Source organism: Gymnogyps californianus, chromosome 16, assembly GCF_018139145.2.
Source record: "Gymnogyps californianus isolate 813 chromosome 16, ASM1813914v2, whole genome shotgun sequence".
Classification (NCBI taxonomy): Eukaryota; Metazoa; Chordata; class Aves; order Accipitriformes; family Cathartidae; genus Gymnogyps; species Gymnogyps californianus.
The window spans coordinates 13,865,223-13,892,481 of NC_059486.1; the positions used below are offsets into that span (position 1 = coordinate 13,865,223).

Genomic DNA, 27,259 nt, shown 5'->3' on the forward strand with positions numbered 1-27,259 from the left:
GCAAAAATAAATAAATTGGGAGGCAACTGCTTCAAACCAACAGACTGCTGTTGATGTTGTTTCCACGCTGTTGCACTGTGGAAGTGATATTTGCTCCTGTAGTAGACCCTGATTGTTTCATGAAGTCAGAAAGCGGAACTAATGGTAATTTGTTGTTCTTGTAGATGTAGCAAGTCCCTCGTCTTCCAAGGCTGAAGTTGAATCATCCGATGAAAGTGAGGACTCCTCTGAATTTGAGTCGAGTTCAGACTCAGATGATGATGAGGATGATGATGATGATGAAGATGAGGAGGAGGAAGAGGAGGAAGAGGTGGCTGAAGATCAAGACAGAGAAGCCATGGTTGCCGAGACAGAGCATGAACCTGCTGGTCATGAGCTTCCTGATGATGAGAGGGAGACTATTTTGGAGCTGTATCCTGTGGATGACTACATGGATGCAACAGGCTTGGGACTCACAGAGCCAGCTTTGGCAGTGAAAGATGAAGGCATGGAAGAAATCAAGGCAGGGGAAAGTGAATGTGGTGAAGTCCCAGAAGCATCTATTGCTGCTGAAACACTGAAACACTTGGTTATGGAAAGAGACCAGGAGACAAAACTTGCGCTGTCTCCCGTCTGTAGGCCAGGTATGCCCTTCCATGTGGTTTGGCATTTTTTACCACGTTTCCAAGTACAGTATTCTCACAGCATCCAATATGTGTGGTTTTGTATTTCCCTTGTTCTCTTTCTTCCTCCAGTCTTGGCTGTAAGCTAGGGGTTATCTGTACAGGGAAAGAGGTCTGTGCTGAACTTCCCTTCCTAGTAAGGAGCTCTACAGAAGCCATCTGCTACTAAAAATACTGTGGTTATTGTATCCAGAATCTTATCCTGGGCCAGTTTAGTTAGTGTCCTAGAGGAAATGAACAGTTGTCATCGTCCGAGGGTGACTGATTGGATGGTGTGGTGGCTGAAGCTCAAGATAGAAAAGCCATGGCTGCTAAAACAGAACAGGAATCTGTGCTTAATGAGTCACTACTGGCTCTTTTTGGTTTTAATACCAAAGCAGTATGTGACTGGGAAGCTATATGGGGGAGGTGAATGGAGTCTCGGAATTATATCTGGTTCCTAATATTATTATTATTTTGGTTTTTTTTTTTTTTTTTTTTTACTTAGTCCTTTTAAATGAGTGGTACTCCCTGGTTTTCTGGAAGAAGGAAATTGTCATCATTCAATACAGACTTGTATTTAACCCAAGGAAATTAGAAACCTTCTACTAGAACAGGAGTGAGATGCATAAAGCTTGACAAATTCTGCAGCTTGGGGGGAATTAAAAAGTTAAAAACTGAAGCCAACAGGGAGAGCACATCTAGTGTGGCCTGCAGTGTGAGCCTTGGGCAGGACTGGTGTCTGAGGACTGGGCAGTATTTTGCCACTTGGAGAGCTGGAAATCCAGTCCCTGCACAGGCTATCACTCTTTGGCTGCCATAAAATCTGAAAGCCGTAAAGAGGCAAAATGTTAAACTGGGCAGGGCAAAGAACCTGTTTTGCACAGATCCTTTCTAGAACCGGTCAGTGTGCAGAAAGGACATAAATTTGGCGAGATCTGCACTTGGGCACCTTGACGTGTGGAATGAGCTTTACAGGTAAGCTGTGGGAACAAGCTCAAACTGCAGCATTCTTCTTGTGCAGCCCAGCCCAGTCGTACAGGAGTTACAGGGATCGAACCCTTCTCCAGCGACTCTCTGGTTAGTTCACCACAGATGGGGAACGCTTCCCTTCCAACTCTCTAGGCATTTTCACCTGCTTTTGCTCTCCCACTTGAAAATGTTATTTTGAGCTGCCTAACAAGATTTCACTGTTGATTCCTTTTGGCCCTGGCCCTAAGAGGGTAAATAAACTCCAGACAAATGAGCCTGCTGCGGAGAGAGCAGCATATAAATTGCCTCATTGATACCATCTGAGCGTCTCCTCATTCATTACACGGGCTTCCCGTTTCCTTCATGTGTTGTTCGAGAGTGTTACTCTCCTCCCTTCACTGTTCCCTCCTTGGAGAGCTGAGGGTGCTTCTTGGCCTTGCAATTAGTTTACCTTTCCACGTTAGAAAAGCTGATAGCTTGGGGCTCTGACAGCTCTCCTCCAAAGTCCTTGCCCCACAATCCGCTAATTCTTTTTATGTCTGTACAAAAGGTGGTCAGGGGTTTTGAAAGCAGAAAACCTTCGTTCTGGCCTGTGTTGTAGCTAATCCTCAAATTAATAGTGCGTTTTTTTTATGGTCCATTAGGGATGTCTGTGGTAGCGTCTAATTACTCCACACTCTGTGCCTCCAAAATGTAAAGCATTGGAGTTTTTAAAGCCTCCCAGTGGAATTGAGCTGTTCTGTAATTGCGGCATCTTAAACATGCCTTTGCTGGCAAGTGGCGAGTAACCGAGTGGAAGCAAAGCTCCTGATTCTCCTCTCTTTTACCCCTTTCAGAGGAAGAGTCCGAACCTGCTGCCATGCTGGAGCCAGAGGTACAGGAAGGTCCAAAGCCTGAATCTCAAGATGAGGAGGAGGCGCTCTGTCTCTCGACTCCAGTGGGAGCCTTTGGAGAACCTCTGCCCCATAAAAGCAGCTTCTTTAGCAAGTCTGACGACAGCAGCTTAGAAGCTCGTGTTAAAACAAAACTGCCCTCTGCAGCGGAGGAAGACGACCGGCTGCCTCGCACGCCTGGACGGGAGGTGATGATCCATTCAGAGACTGATACTCTTTTGCTTCCAGCCCACAAGGTGCCATCCTCCATGCTTCCCTTACCATCGACTCCCGGTAAAGAAGAATCTTTAGTCCCTCCAGAAAAGTTCCCTGAACAAGTAATGGTGACCAAAACGTCCGTGGAAGAGGAGATCCCTAGGACTCCTGGGCGGGACATTTTGGCCAAGTCTTCACACCCCCTTGCGAAGTCACAGAGCACGGACACTGTTCCGGCCACGCCAGGAAGCGATGCTCCTCTTACGGGAAGCAGCTTGACCCTCAGTTCCCCTCAAGTCCCAGGGAGCCCCTTTTCCTACCCATCCCAATCTCCTGGCATTAACAGTGGCATTCCTCGGACTCCTGGGAGAGATTTCAATTTCACGCCTACTTTCCCAGAGGCTGGTGCTACCATTCCTTGCCTTCTGTCTGGCAAGAAACAGTCAGAGGATGAGCTAGATGAGAAACCCTTTAAAGAGCCTCTTGGTGCTTCCCTTACGATCAGCATGAACAGTGTTCCTTCCCCTATCCCCTTTGCCAGCCCCCCCCAAGCAGATTTCCACACGGACATGGGTTTGCCACCTGATGAGCCAATACCTGTAGCAGCCCTGCCATGCATGCATGGAGATGGAAGAATGCCCATCGAGGAATGCAAGGCAGAAGTAAAATCTGTTTTGCTCTCACCAGAAGTACCCACTGGTGCTTCTGTTCTTCCTCCCCCTCCACCACCTTCTGTTCTTCCCAAAAGGAGGCCTGGTCGGCCAAAACGGTCCCCACCTTCTGTCCTCTCGTTGGATGTGTACTCGGGCAAAACCATAGAACCTCCTCCTGTGCCAGTGGCCTTGGTGGAAAGTGCTGTGGGCAAAGAGCTGTTGAGTGGACATCCTGATGCTTTCTATGGACTGAAAGACCCTGAAGCTGTCACCCTGGACTTCAGGAATGACGGCTTCCACGAGAAAATAGCAGCTGAGACAATTGCAGAGAAACTGCCATTTAAGGAACTGGAGAACCAGTGGAATGAAGACTTCAAGGAAGAAGAAGCTCACGTGAAACCTAAGAGGCAGTGGCGAAGGCAGAAGAAGACACCTGAGGACCTCCCAGTGATTCCTTCCCCTGAATATTCCCCACCCCGGCCTCAGTTCAGGCCACGCTCCGAGTTTGAGGAGATGACTATTTTGTATGATATTTGGAACGGAGGCATAGATGAGGAAGATATCAAATTCATGTGTATCACATATGACCGCTTGTTACAGCAGGACAATGGTATGGACTGGCTCAATGACACCCTGTGGGTATTCCATCCTTATATCCTTTCTCGCTGGCGCTCTGTGTTACACAACACGTGTAAGATGCACTAGATAGTCATTGTGTAGGACTTGCAATGCCAAAGACTGAGTTTGTTGGTGGAAGAAGCATTTGCTTACTAGAATAGCAATTGCTTATGTCAGCAGGGAATTTTAGACTGTTTTAGTCCCTGAAGCTGCAATACAAAAATACTGCAGAAGTGACTGTTCTTGCTGCATTTTCAATCTGGGACTGCAGGGACAGTCTGTATGCACCTCTTCTGGGGAGATTTCCTTGCTAGTTTGAGAAGCTTCTGTCTGCATTTAAACCAAACTTTTTTTTTTTTTTTTTCAGCTTGCCTGTGGAATTTCTAGTCTGCACATACACGGCTTTAACTTGGGCTGAAACTTGCTGTAAAAATAATCTCACCATCTGTGCCCAAAATGATGAGTTAGTGGTGCTAGCAGCTTCAACTTGCTTTGAGTTTGAAATACTAATAAAAGCAATGGTTTCTAAGCGGCACATCAGGGACAGACACGGCCCCGGGCTGGATGGGGGAATGTACGCTAGTGCTGCGGCGAGGAGCACTGGCTGGTATACGAGGAGCACTGGAAAGATATATGGATTTATATGTTAAAGAAGACAAATGCAGCACCTTGTGTGTTGCTAGAGATTGTGTGGAGTTAAAATATCTCATCCCTTGCTCCCTGCAAGACACGATAGCGAAAGCAAAAAAGCCCAAACCACTTAAAATAGTGATATGATACTAACAAAAAGCAAGTGGAGCTCAGTGCTGAGCTGTGTGTTTTTATCCTTTCTTTATCCGCATCTCGAAGGGCAATGTGTAAGATTAAATTTATAATTTTCTGCCTTTTCATACCAGTGCGATAGTCTTGAAACAGATTTATTTAAGTGTTTAAAGGAAATATTCTAAAAGGATGATGAAATGCATCGTCCTCAGTAATTCCCAGTCTGTGTCTGCCCCATTTCAGGAAGCAGTTCCAAAACCAAACCAGTTTCAGAGTGGGAGTAATTACCCCGCAGTGGTGGGGGACCACAGGCAGCAAAAGGCAGAACGGGATGGCTGAGGGTAGGGCTTGCCTGTGACCGTGCGCTTAAATGTGTTTGCATTTGGCAGCTTACATAGTGGAAATATTTGAGATCTGTTTCCCTGTTGATAAGGAGTATTGTAACAGCAAATTTACAGTCACTTTTTAAACCATTTAAAAGTCATCTGCAGCCAGTTGCTGGTTCATCCTGTGCTACATTGCATGATAGGTGTGAAAATACCTGCAGGGTTCACCTGCTTTGCAGCAAGCTCACACCTCAGGACTCTGATTTCAAGGCCATCACTTCTTGCTTTTTATGGTCCCTCTGCTTCAAGTTTCTGGTGTTAAGGATATGTTATGACTCGCAGGGAGCATTTTTGGGTAGATCTCAATCGTTGTAGGCTTCATGGCTGTGTTTTGGCGTGAGCTGCCCGTAGTACACCTCCACTGTCCTTCCAGAAGCCAAAGACCTGAAGGTGCCTTCTGCCTGCTCAATGCAGTGAGTCCTTGCCACGCCAGCTGCAGGTTTTCTTGACTGATCAGGACAGTGGGGTTTGAAACATCTGCACAGGGTCTTACCCTTCCCATCAGGGTCTGAAGGAGCTGATTTACCGAGGCCGGTGAGAGCAGCGTCTCTCTCCAAGCCCTTTGGGCTGAGGAGCGTCTCTTGCCCATCTGTGCTGCTTCCAGCCCTGCTCAGTGGGGATGGTTGCTGCCGTGAGATCAGTGTGGTGTCTTCAGGGCTTGGGGTGGCTGCAGGGACTTTGTGGAGGTAGAACAAAAGCACGTCACTCAAAACAGAGAAAATGGTACATCCAGATGGCTGGGCAGCTGCTGTCTGTGTGCGTAGTGGGTACTGTGGGAAAATCCTTTCTCAAACAGGTTTCTCTTGACAGCTTAACCTTTTTATGTTTAAATTTTCATTATCTCTTTACTTTAGTTTCCCAAAGCATGCAGCTAAGAAGGAAAGACCGTGCTTGGTTTTCCTGTAGGCATGTGGGCTTCAGTGATGTTTTTTTTTACTTTTCAATAGTATTGTTATTTTTTCAAACCCCCCCAAACCTTCCTAATTTTCCAAGCTCCTGGCGTTAGCTCCTTGTAGCTATAGCAAGTTTTGTCTGATATCCACTGGTGGCTGTGTTTCTCCTTAACTTCTTTCCACCTACTAGCTTTTCTACCCCCAAGAAAAAGAAGCGGGACGATGGGATGCGGGAGCACGTGACGGGCTGTGCACGAAGTGAAGGCTATTACAAAATTGATAAGAAGGACAAACTTAAATACCTCAACAATAGCCGAGCTTTTGCGGAGGAGCCTCCAGCTGACACGCAGGTGAGGACACGTCCTCCACAGACTGCCGGAGTGTGAATGGGATTTGGTTTTATACGGTGTCACGCACAGCGGATGCTTCCTGCCTTTTGGCAAGGAGGGAGGTGAAGTTGTTGCTACGTCTGTGTCAAGTTGGTCATCCGGGAGCTGCTAGGGAGGCGTTAGTGTTTGATGTGGGATGTTTTAGGAGGCCGCGTGTTCTGCGGTGATGTGTTGTAGCACAAGCGATTGCTCACAGGGAGGCTGCAGGGTGTTGGGTCCGTTGGGTCAGCTTTGATCACCCATTTGTCCTCTCAGGGTATGAGCATCCCTGCCCAACCTCATGCTTCCACCCGGGCTGGCTCCGAGAGGCGGTCAGAGCAACGCAGGCTCCTCTCCTCCTTCACTGGTAGCTGTGACAGTGACCTGCTCAAGTTCAACCAGCTCAAGGTAGGTCACCCTGTGGGTTGCTGCTTTGCGCAGGGGCTGGTTGGGAGCAGGCTGAGGCCAGGGCAGGGGACCTCCTGCCAGTTTGGTCTCACCTTGGTGATGGCCATCTCGGCATTGGGCACCGCTGTGTGTGCCAGAGGATTGAACGGTACCTGGCTCTCCTGTACTCCCATGTAATACTACTTGATACAACAATACAACTTAATACAACGTGTAATACAAATAATTTACCTAAAGAAATAGGAACAGAGAGCAGTCACAGGGAAAACATGACGCTTAGTCCAGTGTGCTCACTTGTGAGAGGCAGAGACGTGAGCTGGCTGATAAATGGCCATAAATAAGTGTATGATGATTACAGAGCTTAAGCCCTAGTCAGAACCATCAGGGTTAAGCAGAACAGGGATGGATGGCCTCAAAGGGTCTGTTCTCCCCAGTGTGTAGGCAGTGGTAAAAATCCAAGTACTGCAACTCTGTGGGACCTCCCGTGCCCTCTGTCCTGCCTTCCTGTCACTGCAAGACAGAAGGAAACTAAATGGGGTTGAAGCACCCCAGCACTGCTTGTGGCTTGGAGCATGCTGCGGATGCTGGACCCAGGGACGGCCTTTCCCTTTCTGTGCTGTGGCTAATTCAGGGCTGGGGTTTTGGGGTGTTTTCTTCATGCAGTTCCGGAAGAAAAAACTAAAATTCTGCAAGAGCCACATTCATGACTGGGGCCTTTTTGCTATGGAGCCCATTGCAGCTGATGAGATGGTGATCGAATACGTGGGTCAGAACATCAGGCAGGTAAGCTGGAGTGTGAGTGAAATCTGAGCAAAAACCAGCCCTGAAAGAAGTGCTCAAGTGTGACAGTGGGGGTTGGAGTCCCTGCTGTGAGGAGTTAGCTGCGTGAGCTAGGCGGAGGTCGGCATATGGTTTGGAGGTACAAGGGTGGGATTTTCAACAACCCATAGAAACTAAGCACTCAAATCCTTAGGAGATAAGCTCTCAAGAAGCCCACGCTGAACTTCTGTGTTTTCAGTTAGGTCTGTGTTCTCTTGGGGTGTTTGGGATCGTATATCTGTTGAGTGGCACAAGCACAGCTCAGGTGAGCGTTGTGTAGATCTCTGCTCACAGATCACTTCTGCGGCGTGTCCTGACGCTACACATGGGGTTTTCTGTAGGTCATTGCTGACATGCGTGAAAAGCGATACGAGGATGAAGGCATCGGAAGCAGTTACATGTTCAGAGTCGATCATGACACCATCATCGATGCCACGAAATGCGGAAACTTCGCCAGGTTTATTAATCACAGCTGCAATGTAAGTATCGTGTTTTTGCATGTAATTGTACTCTGACATACCTGATAAACCCCTTGAGTCCTTGCTAACTTTGATTGGGGCCATGTTCAGAAGTAGCAGGGGGTCACAGGGTTATGATTAAATGTTAATGAGCTGCAGCAGGTCAAAGCAGAGTCTAAACTAGCGTAAAGAGATTTGAGAGACTTGAGAAATGAAACACACAGCGAGACAGTGCACTCAGAATCCTCCTGACTGTGTTGGGGGACCCTGACGGACACTGTTCAAACATATCTAACAAATATTTCCTTAAAACAAACGAAATTTTAGCATTGTTGTTCTGTGGGAACAGTCTCCTTCTAGTGTCCACATGGGAAAAGTATTCTCTGCCCCAACAGGTAGAGAAGTTGCTTTCCCCTCTGCTCTGTGCTGCAGTCTACACTCAAAGACTTGGCTGCCTGACCAAATTATTAAGCATTAGTTGAGCTACTCTTAGCCTGTGACAAACTTGGTGGAGCATCATCCAGGCTGTTTTGCACCACAAATGACCAGAATGTGGATATTTTGGAGGAGCACAAGGAGGGCTGGTCTGTTTTCTGGCTTCACACCTCCCTCTCTCAGCTTCCCCTGGGTCCGGGCTCTGGAAGCGTGGCGGAGGCTGTCTAGGAAAAGGACTGCCCTGCTCTGTTTTAGCTTGGAATAATTGTGTGGAGGCTGGGCAGCCATGGCCATCGGGAGCCTAAATCATTACCTGTTCTGTCACCCTTGCAGCCAAATTGTTACGCTAAAGTGATCACGGTGGAGTCTCAAAAGAAGATTGTCATCTACTCCAAACAGCACATCAATGTGAATGAGGAAATTACTTATGACTACAAGTTTCCAATTGAGGATGTAAAAATCCCATGTCTATGTGGCTCTGAGAACTGCAGGGGAACCCTGAACTGAACTCGAGGTTTCTCGTCACACTTGCACCTTCGGCTATGTCAAAACTGTGGTAACCAGGTGTGGTTGCACTTTGCCAAAAAAGAGGAAAAAAAAAAAAAGAAAAAAAGGAAGAAAAAAAAATTTAAAAAGGAAAAAAAATATTTAAAAAAAAAAGAGAGGAAAAAAGAGAAGAAAAAAAAAACCAAGCAAGTTTCGCACTTCTGCCAGGATCATGAATGAAAGCAAAAAGCGCACATGCTTACGAGGACTGTTCATGTTTCAGGTGCTCTTTCCTTTTCAGATCCAACACGCACACAAAAAGGTGACTACCATTTTGTGGCATGGTCTATCCAAACACTAGCTTCTCTGTTCAGTCCCTACATTAATGCTCCGTAATGGGATAATGGTACCTTTTTTTTAATTGTTGTTATAAACCTTCATCTTTTCATAAATGCTGCTACCTTTTTCTCATCAGTTTTGTTGGTTGAAAAAGACATTCAACGTTTAAATGTGAAGCAGAGACTGAAAATGCCATATAGGGTTTGTTGGGAGCTTGATTGGCTGAAATTGCACAGATTTCTCAGAGTAAGCTGTAAATAAATGTAAGGTTGATGTTACAGAGCAAGCCAGAGGCTTGAGGGTGTGTGAATGGGTGTGTGTGTGTGCTTGGGTGCATGTATGTATGGAGATGTGTCCGCAACGAGACTATAGGTGAACTGTCCTGCCTTTTTGTTAGGGATGAGCCTGAACAAGTCCCCTAAGCCAGACACCCCGGGTAAGGGTCAGGTCAGCCGCAGACCTCAACTTAGCGCCTTGGGCTCGTCTCTAATTTTCATATGCCATGCTGGTATATTGGGGGATCAAAACCTCTGCACCCGTACATGAAAAATATTTGGATACCACAATCACTAGGAAGAAGTCGAGCCAGTTGTGTAGCTGTAGCATCGTGGCACGGCGTGTGGCCTTTGGGGATGCCCGTTTCGTAGAAATCAGTTTGTCTTGCATGCAAAAAAGGCTGAGGCTGAAATTAAGTGGACAATTCAGCCCATGTTTACGCTGTAGAAATCTTACCCTCCTTGTAAGCATACACTACAGCCCACGTTTATAACAGGATTTTCTTCCTGTAGATGGGAAAAAGGCTGATGTGTGTCTCGTATTAATTTTTCTCATTTTCGTCTGCATTTCCCTGCCCTTCCAGCATTTTCCGTGGAGTATTTGCTCTGTCCTTGAATGTGGGAGATGCCTCCTGTGATAGGAACGAGCTGTGCCGTGCCGCTCTCCTCCCTCTGTTACTCAGTAACTTGCCCTGGGGTGGTCCCAGTCCCTCCAGTAAGAACATAGTAAAAGTGTCCCTGAGAGCAGGCTGCAGGAGCAATCCTGTCCTCCCCCATCTACAGCATGAAAATGAATGCTTCTTTAAATTTGGAAGGCATATTTTGAAATGATTTTTTGATATATTTTGTCCTTGTAGATGTGCTGAGGTGAAGGTTGCAGTTCTTCGAGAGGTTCCATTTAAAAATGGGGCAAAACACCAAAGAAATACTTCTTTGGATGTGATCTGGAAATGTTACACGACCGTTCAGGTATAGACAGGATCAGTTTTTCAACTTGCATTGAATTTCTCCTGCTTTAAAAGTAGAGATTAGTTGTACTAAAACCTTTTTAATTGGCTTATAAGGGGAAGTTGCAATGTCCTTATGAAATGGGAAGATTATCTGCATAACTAAACATCTTCTCCCCACAGAACAAATTGCACAGCTGTATTCTTGTAGCCTTTCAAAATCAGCAATAATTGCTAAATGGCCACGGCTCCACGATCAGAGGTTACGACCTTACAAAAGAGTTTCCTGGAAGTTTTTTCAGCTGTTGTGTGGAATTGCCAGGCCCGCACTGCGGAGTGGAGCTTGTAATGTAGGTTAGACCTCTGCATCTGAATTTCTTCTTCAGACAAAAGGCCTGAAAGAACAGGAGCACGCAGACTGCTACAAGCTGCCTTAATACCGCCTGTATTTCTGTCTGAGGGCGAGGAAATTGTCGCTGAGATTGGACAGTCCATAGTCTCATCTCTGTTTTTGTTTTGGTTTTGTTTTGGTGTTCCCCCCCCCTCTTTATAAATCTCTCCAGCAATTGGGTAATGGTGACCCAGAACCTAAAATTATGAGAAGCACAACTAGTTTCTGTCATTGAACATTGGTTGTAACTGCAGCAATGGCAGAAGCATTTGGGAGTTAAACCAGCTGCTCAATTTATTTTATTTTTTTTTAAATAAGGTTCATCTTGTTGTGTTGATGCTCCGATTGGCATCTCTACAGCTTGGCCTTTTACTTTCAAAGCTTTGGAAATGCACAGAAATTTCCTGTGTCTCAGAACTGAAGCCCCTGCATGCGGCGGTTCTGCCGATGTCCTTGGCCTTCTTCCTCTCGGGTCCATCAAACCAGTGCATTAACGGTGGTTTTGTGGGGGCGACGACACTCCGAGTGGCCCGGCCTCTAAGAACCTGTTGACAGTTTTGTATTGCCCAGCATATCTGTGCGCTCTGGATGGGATTAGCCCCTGCAGTTTGCCTTAATCTTTGTTGAGGAGAGGTGGGGAGGCAGGTCATGGCCTTCTGAAACAAGACCTACAGGTTGGGGTCCTTCACCGCCTTTGTAGGAGCACCAAAGGGATTTGGGTGCCAAAGACCATGAGCACCTAAATCACTTGGGTGCTTCTGAAACTGCCCGTAACCCATCCCTTGTTAGGATCCCAGACAAATAACGTGAGTTTTTTGGAAGAGCTGAGCTCCCAGTAGCCCCCCAGGAGGCAACGGAGCCGTTGGACCCACAGCGCTTCTGAAAAATCACGTTAGTCTGGTCTCAAAGCCAAACCTGAGGTTTCTTTTTTCTTCCCCGTAAATCTTGGCTTGCAGAGTCCTACCTGTGCAGCTTTTGTCTCAGACTGCGAAGCTGCCCCGTCCCCAAAACAGATCATTTTACAGTGAGGATTATAAGTCTGGTTTAGTGATTTCCGTGAGCTGCTGCAGTTGCCTGTGGCCGCCCTGTCCCTGCAAGCCGACGGGCTCTCGTTGGGACAGGGAAGCCCTGCGGCCACGGACGTGGTTTTGGAAGGCAGCCCCGTGGAGATGCCTTTCTAATCCCTCCTGGGTACTTTGGCTCGTACTTAGAAAGGGGCGAGATGAGAGGAGAAAGGCAGAAGGTGCGCGATTCACAGGCCAGTGTGGATTGGACCCAGCGTTCACCTCCTCTGGTCAGCACAGGGGCCCCGGCACCCCATGGAAATAGTGGCAAGGACTAAAAAGAAACCTCGCCAGCGCGTGCTGCTTTACAGAGAGATTTACTGAAGTTGTTTTGTTCGCTGAAAAGCTTGTCTCCGATTTATTTTCACTTAAATTGAAACCTAAGACAAAAAAAAAAAAAGAGAGAGGCATTGACTGTGCTCCCTGCAAAATTGTATCTTGCTGGGTGAAATGACCCAAGAGAACAGTGCAAAAGTTTTGGAAATATAACTTAAATCTTTAGTTTCCCAACATGAAGCTGGCTTGAGTTCAGGGTGCAGATGCCTCCGCAGTTGGCGTTTCTAGGAAGCGCGCTCTGTGCTTGCAAATCCCGCTTGCCGCTGCCCAACACCTTCGTTTATCCGTTCGGTTCACACCCCTGTTTGCAATTCCAGGTTGGTCCCAATAAGTGGTCTGTGACTATCGGGGTCCGGGAGGGGAAGGGGCTCATCTTGCAGATATTTATATTGTATAGAGCAGCTTATTTCTACAAGAAAGAAAAAAAAAAAAATTTTTAAACTCCAACAAAGTATACAGTAGTTTCAGTTCTGGTTTTTGTGACCTTTTTCAGGGATCATTTCAGTGCATTTCTGTATAAAATAAAAATTTAAGGAAAAAAGGATTTTGAAGTAAAAAAAAAAAATGCATCTTCTGTACATAGGCAAACTCAAGACTCTTCTCTTCAAACACTGTTTCTTGTAGAAACATGTTGAAATTTTTTTGCTGATTTCTTTGTACTTCAAGAGCATGTAAATAATTTATTAAAAGTGACTATTGTAATTTGGAGTTCTTTTTAAACAGATTCCAGCTCTAAATCATGTCAAGGAGGTGGGGAGGAAGAAGGACTAAGTATAGCAAAGGAGCTGGTGGCATTTACGGCTTGTGTCAAGCTTTGTATAATGTAAATTCTGTATAAATATGTTTTTTGTCAAATAAATAGATGGAATTAGAAGCATTAAGAAACTGAAGACAAAAAATTGCCAAGTCAAGGCTTCTTCTTTCCCCCCCCCCCGCCAGTCTGAAACCTAATGTGCAAAATCTATTTATTTCAAGCGAGGAAATGTGTACAGTCTAATAGACAACCTAAAATGTATTTAAGCGAGTTTGCAACTGGATTTTTTCAATTTAATATTTGTTTTGTTTTTATGAGTTTCCTCCTTAATTGCCACTGTAGTATTTGTCCAAGTGAAAAGAAACACATCGTAACGGACACTCTAAAACAAATGGGCAGTTTTAAAAGCAAAATGGAAGAACACCCGGCTCCCAATCCTTGCAGTTTTCTGGTTCTATAAACAAGTTGTTTTAATTCACAGTGTGAAAATAAAGGGCCTCCTTTAAAAGGAGGCAGGTAAAATGGTTTGCAATAAATGGAAAAAAAAATCTTTTTTTTTTTTTTTAAGTTCCTTGAAAAAACAACTCTGCTTTGAAGATTTAGGATTTCTGCTTTTTCTTTCGTTAAGCAAATTTATAAATTTAGGGATGTTTTGTGCATATAGAATCTGTCACCAGTACGTATCTTGTTTTGAAGAAAGTGTTTTTGTTGTGGATGTGTCATGCTGTATATATTTGTTCATATTTTTGTGAATTGAATACTATGTACCATTGTATTATAGTAACTTTTATAAAGCAAACCATAAATATACTGACTTTTCTTACAGAAAAATTATGTTGTGCTTAATGTATAGCCAGGGCAGCTTTTTGCTCTCAGACCCGTGCTGGGAACCATGAGAGCTCAAGGAACCGGATCCAGAAAAAGAGCAGTCCAAAGAACTGATTTTCAGCAAAGTTTACTGAAAACATTAATTCTGGTGAGCAGAAAATGACTTTAAGCAACATTGTATCGCATGAAAGAAATATGCGAATGACGTAAGTTTAGAAACTTCAAGAAAATTTTCTTAGCATTAAAAATCCTTAGAAATCTTAAGAGCTGAAGCAGAGCCAGGCGCTGGCCCCCCTGCCACGGGGCCGGGTGTCCCTAACCCGTGCTGCCTGGGCAGGTGAGGGGTCCCTGCTCCTGCAGCCGCTGCCCTGGCTTTTTCTGAGTTCACATCGTTATTTTTTTTTTTTAACTTGATGGAGGCAAAAGCCCTTAAACCTACGAAGCGAGGTGTTAGTGTTTGCTGGTTCGGGTGATGCTGTAAGGCTGTTGGGGCCGGAGGCCCTTTGGTTTCTTTCTTTTAAATCGGTTTATTCAAATCTGGAATGAATTCTGTTACCTGTGGTTTACAGGAGTGGGGAGCTGGGGCAGCCGCTGAGGTTTGATGCGGATGAAAGCACAGCCCGGAGCTGGCCGTGTGCCCCCCACCCTCCCTCGCTGGGGGCCGCTGCTGTGAATGTGGTGGTGGTCAAAGTGGCTTCTCTGAGCTTTAGAAAAAGAGATACCTGGAGCAGAGACAAATGGAGTGGCTGACGGAGGAGGAAATGGAAGAGAGAGGAGAGAGCCTGGGCTGTAGGTGACTTCCCAGCTCAGTTCTCGGCTTCTATAGCTGACCGTGGCGGCTGAAAGGATGGGGATGCAGGACAGGCAAACCGCGCGGGGCAGAAGGCAGCAGGGCTCAGCCCTGGAGGGTGGCTGGATGGGGCAGGGGCTTGGGCTGGTGGAAGGAGTCGTGTCTGAGGAGCCCGTCCCGAGCCGAGGGCTTGGCAGGGGCTTTGGCTGCTCGGGGTTTGAGCAGCTTCGATGCTGGGAAACTTGGGGAGCAGCGGTGGGTGCACCGGGGCTTTGGAGGGCAGATGTGCAACAGCGGGGAGACCTGCAGGCACCCGAGACCCTGAGATGTTCTTCAGCAGTCGTGTACTGAGGTCTGCGGACTCCTCGGGGAGCGTTTGACTTGCAGCCACAGCGAGCGTGGGGGTAGAGGGGCTCCAGCCCTGACACATTAACTTACCAGGCACTCGAGCTGTGACAGAAAAGGGTTTTATTGTGTCAGTGAGGAAAGTCCCCTTGCAAAGGACAGTGACAACACCAGAGTGATGCCCAGAGGGGACTTTGCACATGCAGCCGGGATCTGAGCCAAGGAATCGCTGCCAATGCCAGCAATTACTTCTTGAAACACGGGAGAAACCCCAACCCTTCATTAATTCAGGAATTTACAGGTATTGGAGCAAGACTGCGTTGCCTTGGGAAGGCTGAAATACGTAAATTCGATTCTTATTCCAGAATGTTGTAGCTACCCTAAAACAATGTGTTTAATCTCAGCAAATTCAAATTCAAGATTGAGTCTAAAAGCAATTAAAATAAAATCTTACAAAATGAGACGCACAGAGAGGCAAACGCCTCCGTGCTTTCCTCTCCCAGCTTGCCACGTAGCTAAAATTAACAGAAAACTTTCGATAGACTAAATTTAAGCACTCCCAGTTGTTTCTTCTGTCTTCCTCCATAGCTGCGTGTCTTTGGCACATGCCTTAAATCTGCCCTTTGTTAAGAATTCGGTGGTTTGGATCAGATTGAACTGCTTTTTAAGAGCGTGTTTGCTATTTCCCATGCTCCCTCTCCCAAGAAGTCACCGGAGGGCAGCGCTGGGGCTGGGTCGGGAGAGGTGTTGAGTTCTTTTACATCTCCAACTTGGCAGCAGCTTCCCTGGGTTTATGACACTTAGGTCTGGGCTATTTACCATCGGCTGTTTCCCAGTTTGTTTGTGAATTGGCTCGTTAGGGGCGAGGGCGGCGTTTTCTGCCATCCTCTAGATGCGCTTGGTCTCCCCATTGGGCTCCAGGACGGTCAGGTTTCCTCTTGCGTCTTGATCCATTTCTATCGCTTCAAACAGAGACTTGAAGTTCCCGGCGCCGAAGCCCTGCGGAGACGACAACGTTAGAGACCGCGGGGACGAGCAGCGGGTTCGTCAGCTCAGAAGCGGCCGGGAAAGAGCAGCACCAAGCTGGCTGGGTGACGGTACTTGATGGCCCTGAGATCTCGAAGCCAAGATCATCATGAAATCCTCAAACCAACCTGGTGGTTGTGCCGCTGGATAACCTCCAGAAAGACCGTGGGTCTATCTTGAACTGGTTTGGTGAAGATCTGGAGCAAATAGCCTTTCTCATCAAAATCCACCAGGATTTTCAGTTCCTGGAGAAAAGAAACAGGGCAACAGCTTGAAGACCCACAGAGGAGCAAGGGGATCCCTCTGCATCACCCTCATCCCTGCAAAAGACTTTGAGAAGCCAGTGCAGTCCCGGACAAACCTTTTCCCTCTCAGGCCAGTCTGACTCACCGCCAGCTTGTCAATATTCTCCTTCACTTTGATTTTGGCAGTTTTCAGCCTCTCCTGCAGCACCTGGTAGTAGCTGGACGGCACATCCATGAACTGCATGCCCCGCTGCTTCAGGCTGGTGATCTGCAAGGCAGGGGAGACCCCGGCGTGAGTCGGGCTTGGGGCTCATTTGTGGAGCGGTTTGTGCCAAGAGGATGGCCCGGGACGGACGGTGTCGGGAGGCAGAGCGATATTTTCCCATAACGTTGGCCAACCTCGTGTGTGGGGATCTGTCCCAACCTGTCACTTTGGGCACCAGGAACGGGAGGGCCCAAGATGCCCTCTCCAGGAAATGCAGAGAGCTGGCCACTGTGCAAGGATGCTTCATCCCACCCTGACCCCGTGATACCTCTGGAGGCCCTTTGGTCTGGAGAAGAGCCCAAAAACAAGTGCTCAACAGCAGCTGGGCTCAATCCAGACCGGCATCTGCCCCAGGCAAAGGTGGGTGATGTGCTATGGTGGCTCAGCCCAGCAGCCCAGGCTGCCTGAGCTCCCCACCAGCCACCCGCCAAGGACAGCACGTGCCGTCGGGGTCCCTGCAGACCCCAACTGCTTTAAGCTGGAGGGATGGGCATCTGCCAGCACCTCGCAGCTGCAGGCAGGTCCCTTTCCAGCGACCTGCTGGGCAGTTAATCCTGGTTCTAAGACAACCACAGCCTGCTCAGCCTGCCCGTGTCCTCGTACCTCGACGAGGGTGATAGCCCACCACCGCCCTGTGACAAGGACCGTGCCCGGTGGGACGGGGCGGAGGCGGAGCGGGGACGGGGCAGGACGGGCTGGGGCAGGGAGCTGCCCGGGGCCGCACTCACCGCTGAGATGATGTCGGAGGTGTTCAGCGCGATGTGCTGGACTCCAGCCCCTCCGTAGTAGTCGATATATTCCTACAGGAAAAAAAAATGTCACCGCGTTAGTGACAGTGCAGCTCCAGCGTGCAAAGGGCTGGGCTTGGGCTTAAAAACACGAAAGCAAAATTGGCTGAGGGACCACAAAATGAAAAAAAAAGTATCGATGAAATTGGGTAAACCAGCTCTGTCCTGGCAGCTCTCCAGGGTTTGACAGCCCTTTGCAGACCTGAGCAGAGCCAGGGCTGCTTTCCAGAGAGCCACCTTTGCACAGCACATCTGCACCGGCTCCAAATCACTGACCCCGTGGTCCCTTTTCCTTCACCAAAGCCCTGCTCGAGGCGGTGGCAGCCTGATGGATCAACCGCCGGCGTGCACTCACCTGAATCTGGGATTTCTTCTTGCCAAGCGCCGGCTCGTTGATGGGCATCTTAATGGTCTCTTCGTAGTTGGTGACCACGATGGAGCGCAGGGCACTGAACTCAGTGTGCAGCTGCTTGTCATCCACGGACCAGAAGCGGTGGAAGAGCAGGTTCTTCTGGTACCTGCCCAGGCCACAAAGGGCACGATCAAGTCCCTCGCTCCATCCCCACGCTAACGAAGCTCTGCTCTGGCTTAATTAGCCTCAGCCACTACTGTCAGAAGTGGTGAGACCAGCAGAGTGGTGCTGCTGCTCCATCCCACCCCCTGCTAGCCCTTCTCACTCTTACCAGTCTGCCACTGGGACCATCTGCAGGTCAGGCTGGTTCCCCACGACATGGTCGATGAAGTTGAGCTTGGTGCTCGGTCTGTGGGGGGAAGCCAGGGGTGGCTCTCAGCTGGGGTTGGGGGCACCCCGTGGCACGGGGGGCTCTGGGGCAAGGTGGTGGGGACCTGTCCGGCTCCTTGCTGGGACATCCCACCGGCACACGGTGGCAAAGAGCCAGGCAGGACCCTCTGGAAAGTACTCACAGCTTTGGCAGCAGGGGGTCCTTGAAGAGGGGCGGGTGGTACCCAGGTAGGAAGAGGCCCTTGTAGTTGAGCTTTTCTATCAAGGTGTGGGTGGTGTCACCGTACTGCGAGAGGGGGGAAAGCGGTTGCATGGTGGCCCCGTTTTTTCGGGGACCTCCCGGGTCCAGCCTGCTCCCATGGACCCTGATCCATTGCGGGGGCTCAGCCTCCGCAGCTGCCCTGCTGCTCACCGTCTGGATCACTGCAAACTTCACCTTCCCGAATTTGTCCTCCTCCACCCAGGGCTCCTTCACCACCACGGCTCCACGCTCCTTGGCTTTCTGGGCAGAAGGAGAGAGACCCCCTCCTGCCACAGCTCCCCCGGGCTGGGGGGAGATGTCCCCAGGCCCTTCCCCGCCTCCCCTTGCCGTTTCGGGGTGCTGTGCAGGAGGGAGCAGAGGGGCTGCCTACCTGCACAATGAAGTCGCAGTCCTCCACTTCGAAGGCGATGTCCTTCACCCCATCACCGTGCTTCACCAGGTGCTCCCCCATCTCTGCCCAGAGCAAGAGCGGCCGCAGGCATGAGCAGAGGTGCTTTGCTCCAGCGCGGCCATTTCCTGCTCCGTCCCCCCTCCCCGCGGCACCTACCCTCGTTCCCTGGGTTGAGAGCGGACGAGAGAACAAACACGATCTGGCGAGGAAGAGGAGGAGAGGTGAGGGATGGAGACGTGGCGGTGCGGCTGCAGCCCCAGCCCGGGGCAGAGGCACCGCAGGCGCGGGGTTTAATGGTGCAAATGGGTTTCGGCAGCACCCACGTGCCCGACGCCAGCTCGTCTTCCCCCGACCTCTGCCCTGGCAGTGGCACCTCTGCAAGGTGCATCAGCCCCCCTTACCTTGTCCTGCTTGATGGCGTGTGAGACCACCTCCCTGCTGCCGGTCTCCAGTCCCCGGTACGCCAGCTCCTCGAACCCCAGCTTGTTGCAGTAGTAGGATGCAGCCTGCAGGCAGGTGAGAGCTGCCCTGGGTGAAGCTGAAGTGCCAGCGGCCCCCCATTCCCACGGGGCTCCCCTCGGCCAGGACAGTGCCAACAGCCCGTGGGGAACGGCCACCGCGGCGTGTGCAAGTCACGCGTGTGCAAGTCACGCGTGTGCGCGTGTCTGTGTGTGCAGGGAGCGGCCGAGCTTTTCTGCTTCCCTCCAGCAGCCCAGGAGGAGCAAGCAGAGGCAAGAAAGAGCCCACATTGGGGAAAAAAATCCCAAATTCAGCGGGAAGCGCTGCCTCCAGAGCCCTCCCGCACCCAACGCGGCCGCGGGCAGGCAGGGCGCAGCGGGCACAGGGCTGGTGCGTGGCCACCGGCAGGCAGGGAGCCGCTGCTGAGGGGGAAACGTTTCTGCCTGTCTCCTGTTCATCTGCGAGGTCGGGCGAAAAGCAGCTCAGGTTTGAAGCAGAGGGATTTTTAACTCGCCAGCAGCCTTTTAGCAGCGAGTGATGGAGAGCGGCTACCACGCCGCCTCGTCACTGCAGGCTGGCGACCACGGCTCGAGCCCTGCCGCGTGTGCCGGTTTGCATTTTCCGGGCCCCTCCTGCGCACACCCCCGGGACAAGCCGCCCCTTGCCTTGCGCAAGGGCCTCCAAGGCCATCGACCGAGGCCGTGCCGGCGGGCACAGGCGCTGAGCCAGGGACAGGCTCTGGGACGCCGGCACGGCCCCGACCCGGTGGGCTGCCGGGACGAACCGCCCCCCCGGCAGCCAATAACCGGAGCGGCGGCGGGCGGGAGGGTGGCCACCATTACACGTGGCCAGCCGGCCGCAGCCTCTCACCTGCTTGGCATTGCCGACCCAGAAGGTGATGGAGTGGAAATGGATGAAGCGGCCTCGCAGGGGCTAAAGGGAAAGGGAAAACAGGGCTGAGAGCCGCCGCCGCAGCCTTTCCCGCAGCGCTGCTCGTCTCCGGAGCAGGGAGAAGCGGCGGCCGCGACCCTGCAAAAATGTCTCCTGCGAATGCATCCGAATTAACCGGGTGAAACCCCGGCTGCTGCCCCGAAACAGTGATTTTCCAAAGTGCTTTACAGTCAGGTCCCGCAAGATCGTGCTCCGGGGGTGGAAGGTGCAAAGCCCCGGCTCGCCTGGGGCCGCAGCAGTCCTGGTGCTCCCGGTGCTCCCCACAAGTGGCCCCCCCCAGCGGGCTGCCCACCCATGAACCTTGCTGCATTAAAGATTAATCCTCCCCCGAAACGCTCTTACACAACCGCCAGTGCCGGGAAAAATCCCCCTTCGCTCTGTTCCCCACTGCCATCCAACCCGCAGCGCCGGGCACCCAGCTGCGACGTGCACCAGTGGTTTGGAAAGCACTTTATAGGGGAAAAACGTGGCAAATACGTGCAGCATTTGGAAATAAATGTTGCAACAAATGAAGATTCTGCTTAGGCAGCGGGGTTGGCCGGGAAATACCCATCGTCTCCCATTTGTCGCTCTTCTCCCAAACCAGGAAGAAAAAGGAAACGAAAAAATTTCCATTATTCACGTTGATTTACAATGAGGAACCACGTCCTGTGTGGCCCAGCCAGCGAGCAGTTTTACTTCTGATTTTACCAGGTAACCAAGGAGTAAGGAATGAATATTATTTGCATTAACACGGTTGATGTTTCACACCAGGCAGCAGGGCAGGACCACGGACACAAAACGGCTCTTACCTTTTCTCCCTTGTCTGTGTAAGACGTCTAAAAGAGAGAATCAGAAAAGAGAGATGTTAGCAGTTCAGGAAGGTACCTCAGCCCCCACAGAGCTCGAATCCAAAGGTCAGTGTATGAGGAACAGCTCTTCTACACGACTTCCAGCACAGTCACTAAAAAGTCCGAATGCAAGCAGAGATTAAACCCGGTAAAGCTCCCGAGACGTCCCGCGCCGTTGAGCCCCAGCCGGTTAAATTAATTCCCATCTGCTGCCCCTCACCATATTTGTGACCTGGCGATGTGACAGCGGCAAAGAGAGCGCGAGTCCGGGAGGGCATTTAATATAGCGGTGGGATGGGGGAAGCTCCTCCTCGGCTCCACCTTCTCCCACCCCCAACCCGAAGTATTTGCGACCTAGAGAGGTGTTTGGTTTGGGCTGGGAACTGCCAGCATCGTCCCGTGGGTGGCTTTCTGGGGCCATGTCGCGGGGTCCTTTGCAGTCCTGGCAAGGGGTTAAACGTGGAGGGTGGCGAGCGTGCAAGCGTGCAAGTGTGCAAGCATGCGAGGCTCTGCGGTGCGGGAGCCTGCTAACCCCGCAGCAAAACCACCCTGGTGATGGTGAGGTGATGCAACCGTGGCAGGACCCCCCCCCAGCCCACCTGCCTGCCCCTGGGGACGTTCACCCCTTCGTGGGGACGTGTCCTATCCCAGCCAACGCTGAGCCGGGACAGTTTGGCTGCATGCAGAGTCCAGCCGTGTGTACGGTGTCTGGGCCTGGGGCCACGTGGTGCCACCTTCGGCTCCGGTGAGTCCAGTGCTGCGGGGGTCCACAAAATGTGGGAGCGGCAGGAGGAGGGGGCGGGAGGCAGACCCCTCCTGCAGGTACAAACACCCCACGGCTGGCACTGGTGGTAAGCCGGACCCGCTGGTGGGGCCAGGGAGGATGAGCACGGGGGGCTTGGGTGGGTGCCAGCAGTGTGGCAGGCCAAACGTGGGGGGTCTGGTGGTGGGGCTGTCCCCCCTGCTGCCACACTCCCTGGGGGGACATGGATGCCGTGCACCGCCCTGGCAAGTGTGCTGGGGCACAGGCTGGAGAGGGTGCAGCAGGAGGGACAGGGTCACCCCATGGCACTGCCGCTGCTGTGTCACCTCATGGCATCATCACACATCACCGCTGTGTCACCTCATGACATCATCACACATCACCGCTGTGTCACCCCGTGGCACCGCCGCCGCTGCCTCACCCCACGCCGGCACGTTCCCCGCTGGCCCCGCCCCCGCGGCGCTGACCCCGCCCCGCCCCCCCCGCGGCGCTGACCCCGCCCTCCGCGGCGCTGACCCCGCCCCCCCTCGGTGCTGACACCCGCCCAATACCCCGCCCCCGTGGGGCGGTGCTACCGCTGCCGGCCCCGCCCCGCCGCCGGTGACGCTTTTTGTCCGCTCTCGGCGCCGGTGGCGGCCGTTGCGGCGGGGCCGGTGGCGGCCATGGCGCAGCCCGGCGGGAGCCGCCCCGTCACCGTCAGCGACGTGCAGGAGCTGGTGAAGAGGAAGGACGAGATCGAGGCGCAGATCAAGGCCTGCTACGAGCTGCTGGACGGCGTCAGTGCCCCGGGGGGCGGGCGGGCTGGGGGTGGTGGCGGCGGCGGCGGCGGGGCGCGGGGGGCCGGCCTGCAGCGCCGGCTCGCAGCCCCACGGCCGCCTCTTCCCTCGCAGCAAAAGGGCGTCGGGATGAACGAGCCGCTGGTTGACGCGGAGGGGTTTCCCCGTGACGACATCGACCTCTACCAAGTGCGCACCGCCCGGCATAACATCATCTGTGAGTGGGGAGCCTCGGCGGGGGCGGGCGGCGGGCGGGAGAGCCCTTCCCGGCGGGCGGGAGGCCGGGGGAGCGTTCCCCTCCAGCAGGAACGAACCAGAGAAAAAGGGCTGTGTGGGAGGCCTACGGGCTGCTGCTGCTGGAATAAAATATCCCTGCTAATAACTGTACAACCGCTCAGGTATCTCAGGCACCCTGTCGTTCTGCCTGTCCGTTGCAGTTCTTCAAAAACTGAAGGATGGGTTTGCTCTGAGTTTGTTTTTCAGTGATTTTGCTCTGTGCTCGTAGCCGATGGGGATTGCCTTGGTCAGTAAAACGCTTTTGTCCGCATGTTGTTGCAGCGGCGTTGAAATTCTGCTTCTGCTGTGGAGCCGTTTGGGACTCATGAAATACAAACACCGCAAAAACCCTTTGCTGTAGAATAAGCTTTGGGTAAAAAATAGCTTGGCATTTATTTCTTCCTAGGCTTACCCTATGCCCTGCCTTTGGGGATGGCTTTTGCTCTACATACCTAACAGTATGTGACTTGAAGGAAAAAAAGACTTCAGCTGCTCAATGATTTCTAGGTGATCGTGGGCCTCCAAGCCCCGCTTCCTTGTGTGTTTACCGAAATATGTAGGGTGGTTTTCTCCGTGTCTGACTTCTACTGACAAATATCTGCCGGGCTGTGTGAGCAGGGCTGGCACCAGGGCCCAGCAGGTACGGCAGCAGAGGCTAGCGCTGGCCGCAGCTGAGATCCGAGGCACCCAGAACACCATTTTCTGCACAGCCGCAGAGGAGAGCGTGTGCTGAGAAAGAACCCTTAGATGTAACTCGCTCCTGCTACCTGTGTGCTAATGGTGTCACCCACAGGTTTGCAGAACGATCACAAGGCCCTGATGAAGCAAGTGGAGGAAGCTCTTCACCAGTTGCATGCTCGGGAGAAGGAGAAGCATGCCAGGGATGAAGCGGAGGCGTTGGCCGAGGCAATGAGCCAGAACCAGAGCCTGCCACAGGCTTTTGCCAAAGTGAACGCGGTGACTCCAGGATCTCCTGCAAGTATCTCGGTAAGTTGGTGGCATCTGACAGCTCGTGGGGAAGGCTTCTTCTGGACCAAGACAGAAAACATAGCAGATGGCTTTCTCTGTCTCTTGTTAATAAGTGGGAATAAGTTGGGGGTTTGATTAGGGTCCCCCCACTTTTTTTTTGGTCGCATTGGGATGTCCTGTGAATAGACTAGTCGCTGTACAGGAATGGGATGAGTACTCTCTTCTCAGCTGTATCGTTGCACCACACAGCTCATACCAGGCCTCACTGACCGTTCTAGCCTCAGTGTTTCTCTTCCCATAAAACAGGACAGAGGAATGAGTACTTCCTTCTTTCTGAGGACACGGAGAGGGTGTAATGTAGTTCAGTTGCCTGAACGGTGAGAAGAGTAGCGTCGTAGCACATCTCTCTCCATGTGGCTGGGTGAAGGGTGATGCTCCTGTGATATTACCTGTCTTTGGAGAAGGCAGATGCTCATCTCTCTTCTGTCTCTGTCCAGGGACTTCAGATCGATGATGAGATTGTGGAGTTTGGTTCTGTCAATGTAAACAACTTCCAGAACCTGCAGAACATCGCCACAGTGGTGCAGCACAGCGAAGGGGTGAGCTCATTTCTGCTGTAACTGCATTCTCTTGCCTGTCTCTGTTAGCCACAGCTTTTTCAATGGAACTTTGAGATCATCATTTCGATGTCAGAAACGGTGTCAGATTCAGTCTGTACTCTTGTAGCCTTGTTCTCTCACAGCATTGAGCTAATTCCTGCTGGATAGAAGAGAGCTAAGAGGTGTGTGCTCTTTGCTGTGAGCATCATATCGTCTGTTCTCCCCTGGGGAGCCCCTGCAGCAGCAGGCTGCATTGCTGTGCCACTCCCGTGGACTGGCCAAAGAAGCTGCCACAGCCATCAAGTGCTTTATAGCAGAAGTGAGAGATCTCCTGGAGATGTCTCCGCACAAAACGCTCTCTTCTTTCAGATCTAGCCGCAGGGATGGGAATGGGCGCCGCTGAAGAACAGCTCCCCTGGCCCTAATGTGCTTGTGGTGCTTCAGCAAGGGAAGGAAGAAAAGAGCTGACTTGGTGATGGAAAGTTACCATCTTTTTTCTTTTCTTTTTTTTTTTTTTTCCCCCTCCATTTCAGAGACCCCTCAGTGTGACTGTGATCCGCAGCGGCAAAAAAGTGCACGTGGGGCTGACTCCAAAGCGCTGGGCCGGGAAGGGCCTCCTGGGGTAAGCTGCCGTTTCACTTACTAGAACGGATGAGGCTTTCACCCAGCTCAGAGCACGTCTCCTGCAGCGGGGCCAGCTCTCTGCTGTGCTCTCGGTGCGTGTTGCTGCCCGCTCTGACGGACTTCACTGGTGGGTACCAGCTGGGAGCTGGAGGCTGATGGTTTTGCGCAGCCATATGGGGAGGCAAGTTGCATCAAACACGAGCACAGGGAGGAAGGTGTCGGTGGCTAGTTTGTCCGGTAGAGGAAACAAATGGAGGAGGATTGTGGTGGGTCTGATTCATCCCATGTCAAATCTTTTATGCCTGTTTGAGAACTGAGACTTTAATGTTTCCTTCTACCCTCTTCTTTTTCAGCTGCAATATCATTCCCTTGCAAAGATGACCATTGCTTGGAAAACAATAAAGCTGAAGTTTGTGCCTGCTTTCTGGACTCTGGTTTGAAAACTTCCCTACATGTTTTTGCTGAAACAAATGTTTCAGAGGCTGTGACCTCTAAGTGCCAGACTCGAGAGCCTGAAGAGGTTCTGATAGAGCAGGGCCTGCCTGCAATTCAGAATTGCACTGGCTCATCAGGAGTAGCTTGCAGAGTTGCAAGATGTGGCTTCTCATCTCTTACACCTTGTATCAGTTTGGAATGAGGCTATAGAGAGACCCAAACTTCACTTGATACAGGCTCTAAAGAGCATGAAATGATCTTACTTGGTGATAACAGAGCATTCCTTTTTTCCCCTGTAAAATTCCTCCTCACTGAACATCTTGTAATATATGCTAAAAAGTCCCAGAGCACTTTTTGGTATCTGTAATAGTAGATGACAGTCAAGAAATACGCAAGTTTGATACTTTATCTTCCCCATGTTACCACAACTTTTGAAGTCACTGAACATGATGAAAGAATTTTTGGAATACCTAATTATTTTAAGTTAATGAGATAAGGAATAGGGGTTATAATTCTACTTTTGGTTTACTTTTAGTAGTTTGTATAGTCGTGATAACAGTACTCCTAATCTGGCTTCTCTCTCTTTTTATTTTTTTATTTGTTTATTTGTGGTAGTTTGTTTTAGCATGTATAAACTCTTCGAGGGGATTGGGGGATGATGGATTTGTTTTAAGCTTGTTTCCAATTAAACTTCAAAATACTCTCCCCAAACAATAAAACTGAGTAACGTCTCTCTCCCTTCTTGTAGAAGTTATTATTTTGGGCAGTAATTGTGGGCCAGGTTGGGTGGGCTAAATGCAGATCTGCACAGACACAAGATCATGACCCCCTGACCTTCCAGAGCCGAAGCCCGGGTAAAAGGTGCAAGTCTTTCATAAGCAGGTTGCGGCATAAGTAACACATCACATGTAATGAGCAATTTTGTTATAATTGTTACTAACCAGACCTGAAATAGACTGAAAAAGTGGACTAAACCCCAGACTTTTAAATCGCTCACCCAGAGCTCTGTGTTAAATTGAGTAGGTTTACTCTTTTGATATTTCAAGCGTTTGTGTCCAAGCATACAGTCCGACAGAGCATGTTCTCACTGAAACGGTAAAGCTTCAAAGCAAACCTCCTTGCTCGGTGATTCCTGCAGGCTTCCCAGCGCTCCGGAGGAAGCGTTACTGCAGCAGCCCATGGCAGTGTTCCTTGGATGAGATTGTGTCTAGATAATCCCCGTCAAACGCAGTCTCGTCCTGGTCTTTCAAGTAATTTTAGAAGGGCTGAAACGTGGCACTGTTCTGCTCCGTCTCTTTTCTTGAAGAATAACAGAATGGGAGGCGTTTTGGGACCCTCTGTTGCTGGTGCATCCTGCCTCACTTTACCAGAGCAGTTTTGAGGCTAAGCCTGCACTGCTGAACTTCACTGGGTACTATGACCCACAAAGGCCGCTGCATCTCCTAAATCCCCTGGGCGATCCCACTAGAAAGCGGTGTGATGTCCCTGTCTGTAGTTACAAGGTATGTACCCCCGTGGGGTTGGTCTGTAGGAGGGCTGAGTCTCTGCGTGGGACCACAGTGTCAACAGATGTGTGTAAAACAAATTTTAAATGCACATGTCAGGTTTGGGAGCCTTGTTTTTTGCAAAAGGGGGGGGCCGTATTCGTATTTGTAGGTGCTGCTGCAGTTTCTAAACCTGTGCCTGTATCCATGTCTGCAAGCTGCCCCTCTTTTGTCCCTATAAAACAGAATGTAGGTGTAAGTATGTGGATAAATTGGGTATCAATTGGCAGCTGAAATGTCAGACTGTCAAGGGGCTGG

General features: G+C 50.7%; 3 protein-coding genes across 5 annotated transcripts in view; 2 read left to right on the plus strand and 1 right to left on the minus strand.

The window, feature by feature from the left end:
• The window catches only part of SETD1B (SET domain containing 1B, histone lysine methyltransferase), a 55,275-nt gene extending 41,360 nt beyond the window's left edge, over positions 1-13,915 (plus strand). The window contains exons 12-19 of one of the 3 annotated variants that reach the window (XR_007767371.1): positions 165-623; positions 2,450-4,006; positions 6,197-6,363; positions 6,658-6,789; positions 7,453-7,572; positions 7,950-8,087; positions 8,835-10,570; positions 10,732-13,915. Coding sequence is in view for 2 of the 3 variants with exons in the window: in XM_050906399.1 (XP_050762356.1) it covers positions 165-623; positions 2,450-4,006; positions 6,197-6,363; positions 6,658-6,789; positions 7,453-7,572; positions 7,950-8,087; positions 8,835-9,008 (2,747 nt within the window). In the remaining variant the exon portion in view is untranslated. Of the gene's footprint in view, positions 1-164; positions 624-2,449; positions 4,007-6,196; positions 6,364-6,657; positions 6,790-7,452; positions 7,573-7,949; positions 8,088-8,834 lie in introns of all 3 variants that reach the window. The other 2 variants (XM_050906399.1, XM_050906400.1) reach the window with 2 other exon arrangements.
• A 1,249-nt stretch (positions 13,916-15,164) lies between these two features.
• Positions 15,165-19,298, minus strand: HPD (4-hydroxyphenylpyruvate dioxygenase). Its single transcript, XM_050906723.1, has 11 exons — positions 19,177-19,298; positions 18,932-18,974; positions 18,755-18,837; positions 18,535-18,624; positions 18,305-18,408; positions 18,064-18,141; positions 17,736-17,898; positions 17,321-17,392; positions 16,473-16,595; positions 16,211-16,327; positions 15,165-16,055 (listed from the first exon to the last, which is right to left on the minus strand). Exons 3-11 carry the CDS (start codon positions 18,833-18,835, stop codon positions 15,945-15,947), a joined length of 939 nt encoding a protein of 312 aa, XP_050762680.1. The 5' UTR covers positions 18,836-18,837; positions 18,932-18,974; positions 19,177-19,298; the 3' UTR covers positions 15,165-15,944.
• Positions 19,299-22,427: 3,129 nt separating this feature from the next.
• Positions 22,428-26,191, plus strand: PSMD9 (proteasome 26S subunit, non-ATPase 9). The gene is made up of 6 exons (XM_050906535.1): positions 22,428-22,554; positions 22,669-22,771; positions 23,624-23,817; positions 24,297-24,398; positions 24,932-25,020; positions 25,376-26,191. Exons 1-6 carry the CDS (start codon positions 22,441-22,443, stop codon positions 25,401-25,403), a joined length of 630 nt encoding a protein of 209 aa, XP_050762492.1. The 5' UTR covers positions 22,428-22,440; the 3' UTR covers positions 25,404-26,191.
• The last annotated feature ends 1,068 nt before the right edge of the window (positions 26,192-27,259 follow it).

Excerpts from the sequence above, each read along its gene's own strand:
- HPD (XM_050906723.1), bottom strand. The coding sequence starts at position 18,835 with ATGGGGGAGCACCTGGTGAAGCACGGTGATGGGGTGAAGGACATCGCC. Across the intron at positions 18,625-18,754 it reads ACTGCGACTTCATTGTGCAG|AAAGCCAAGGAGCGTGGAGC; the intron begins GTAGGCAGCCCC and ends CCTTCTGCCCAG. Across the intron at positions 17,899-18,063 it reads ATGGTCCCAGTGGCAGACTG|GTACCAGAAGAACCTGCTCT; the intron begins GTAAGAGTGAGA and ends TGGCCTGGGCAG.
- PSMD9 (XM_050906535.1), top strand. The coding sequence starts at position 22,441 with ATGGCGCAGCCCGGCGGGAGCCGCCCCGTCACCGTCAGCGACGTGCAG. Across the intron at positions 23,818-24,296 it reads GATCTCCTGCAAGTATCTCG|GGACTTCAGATCGATGATGA; the intron begins GTAAGTTGGTGG and ends GTCTCTGTCCAG. Across the intron at positions 24,399-24,931 it reads TGGTGCAGCACAGCGAAGGG|AGACCCCTCAGTGTGACTGT; the intron begins GTGAGCTCATTT and ends CCTCCATTTCAG.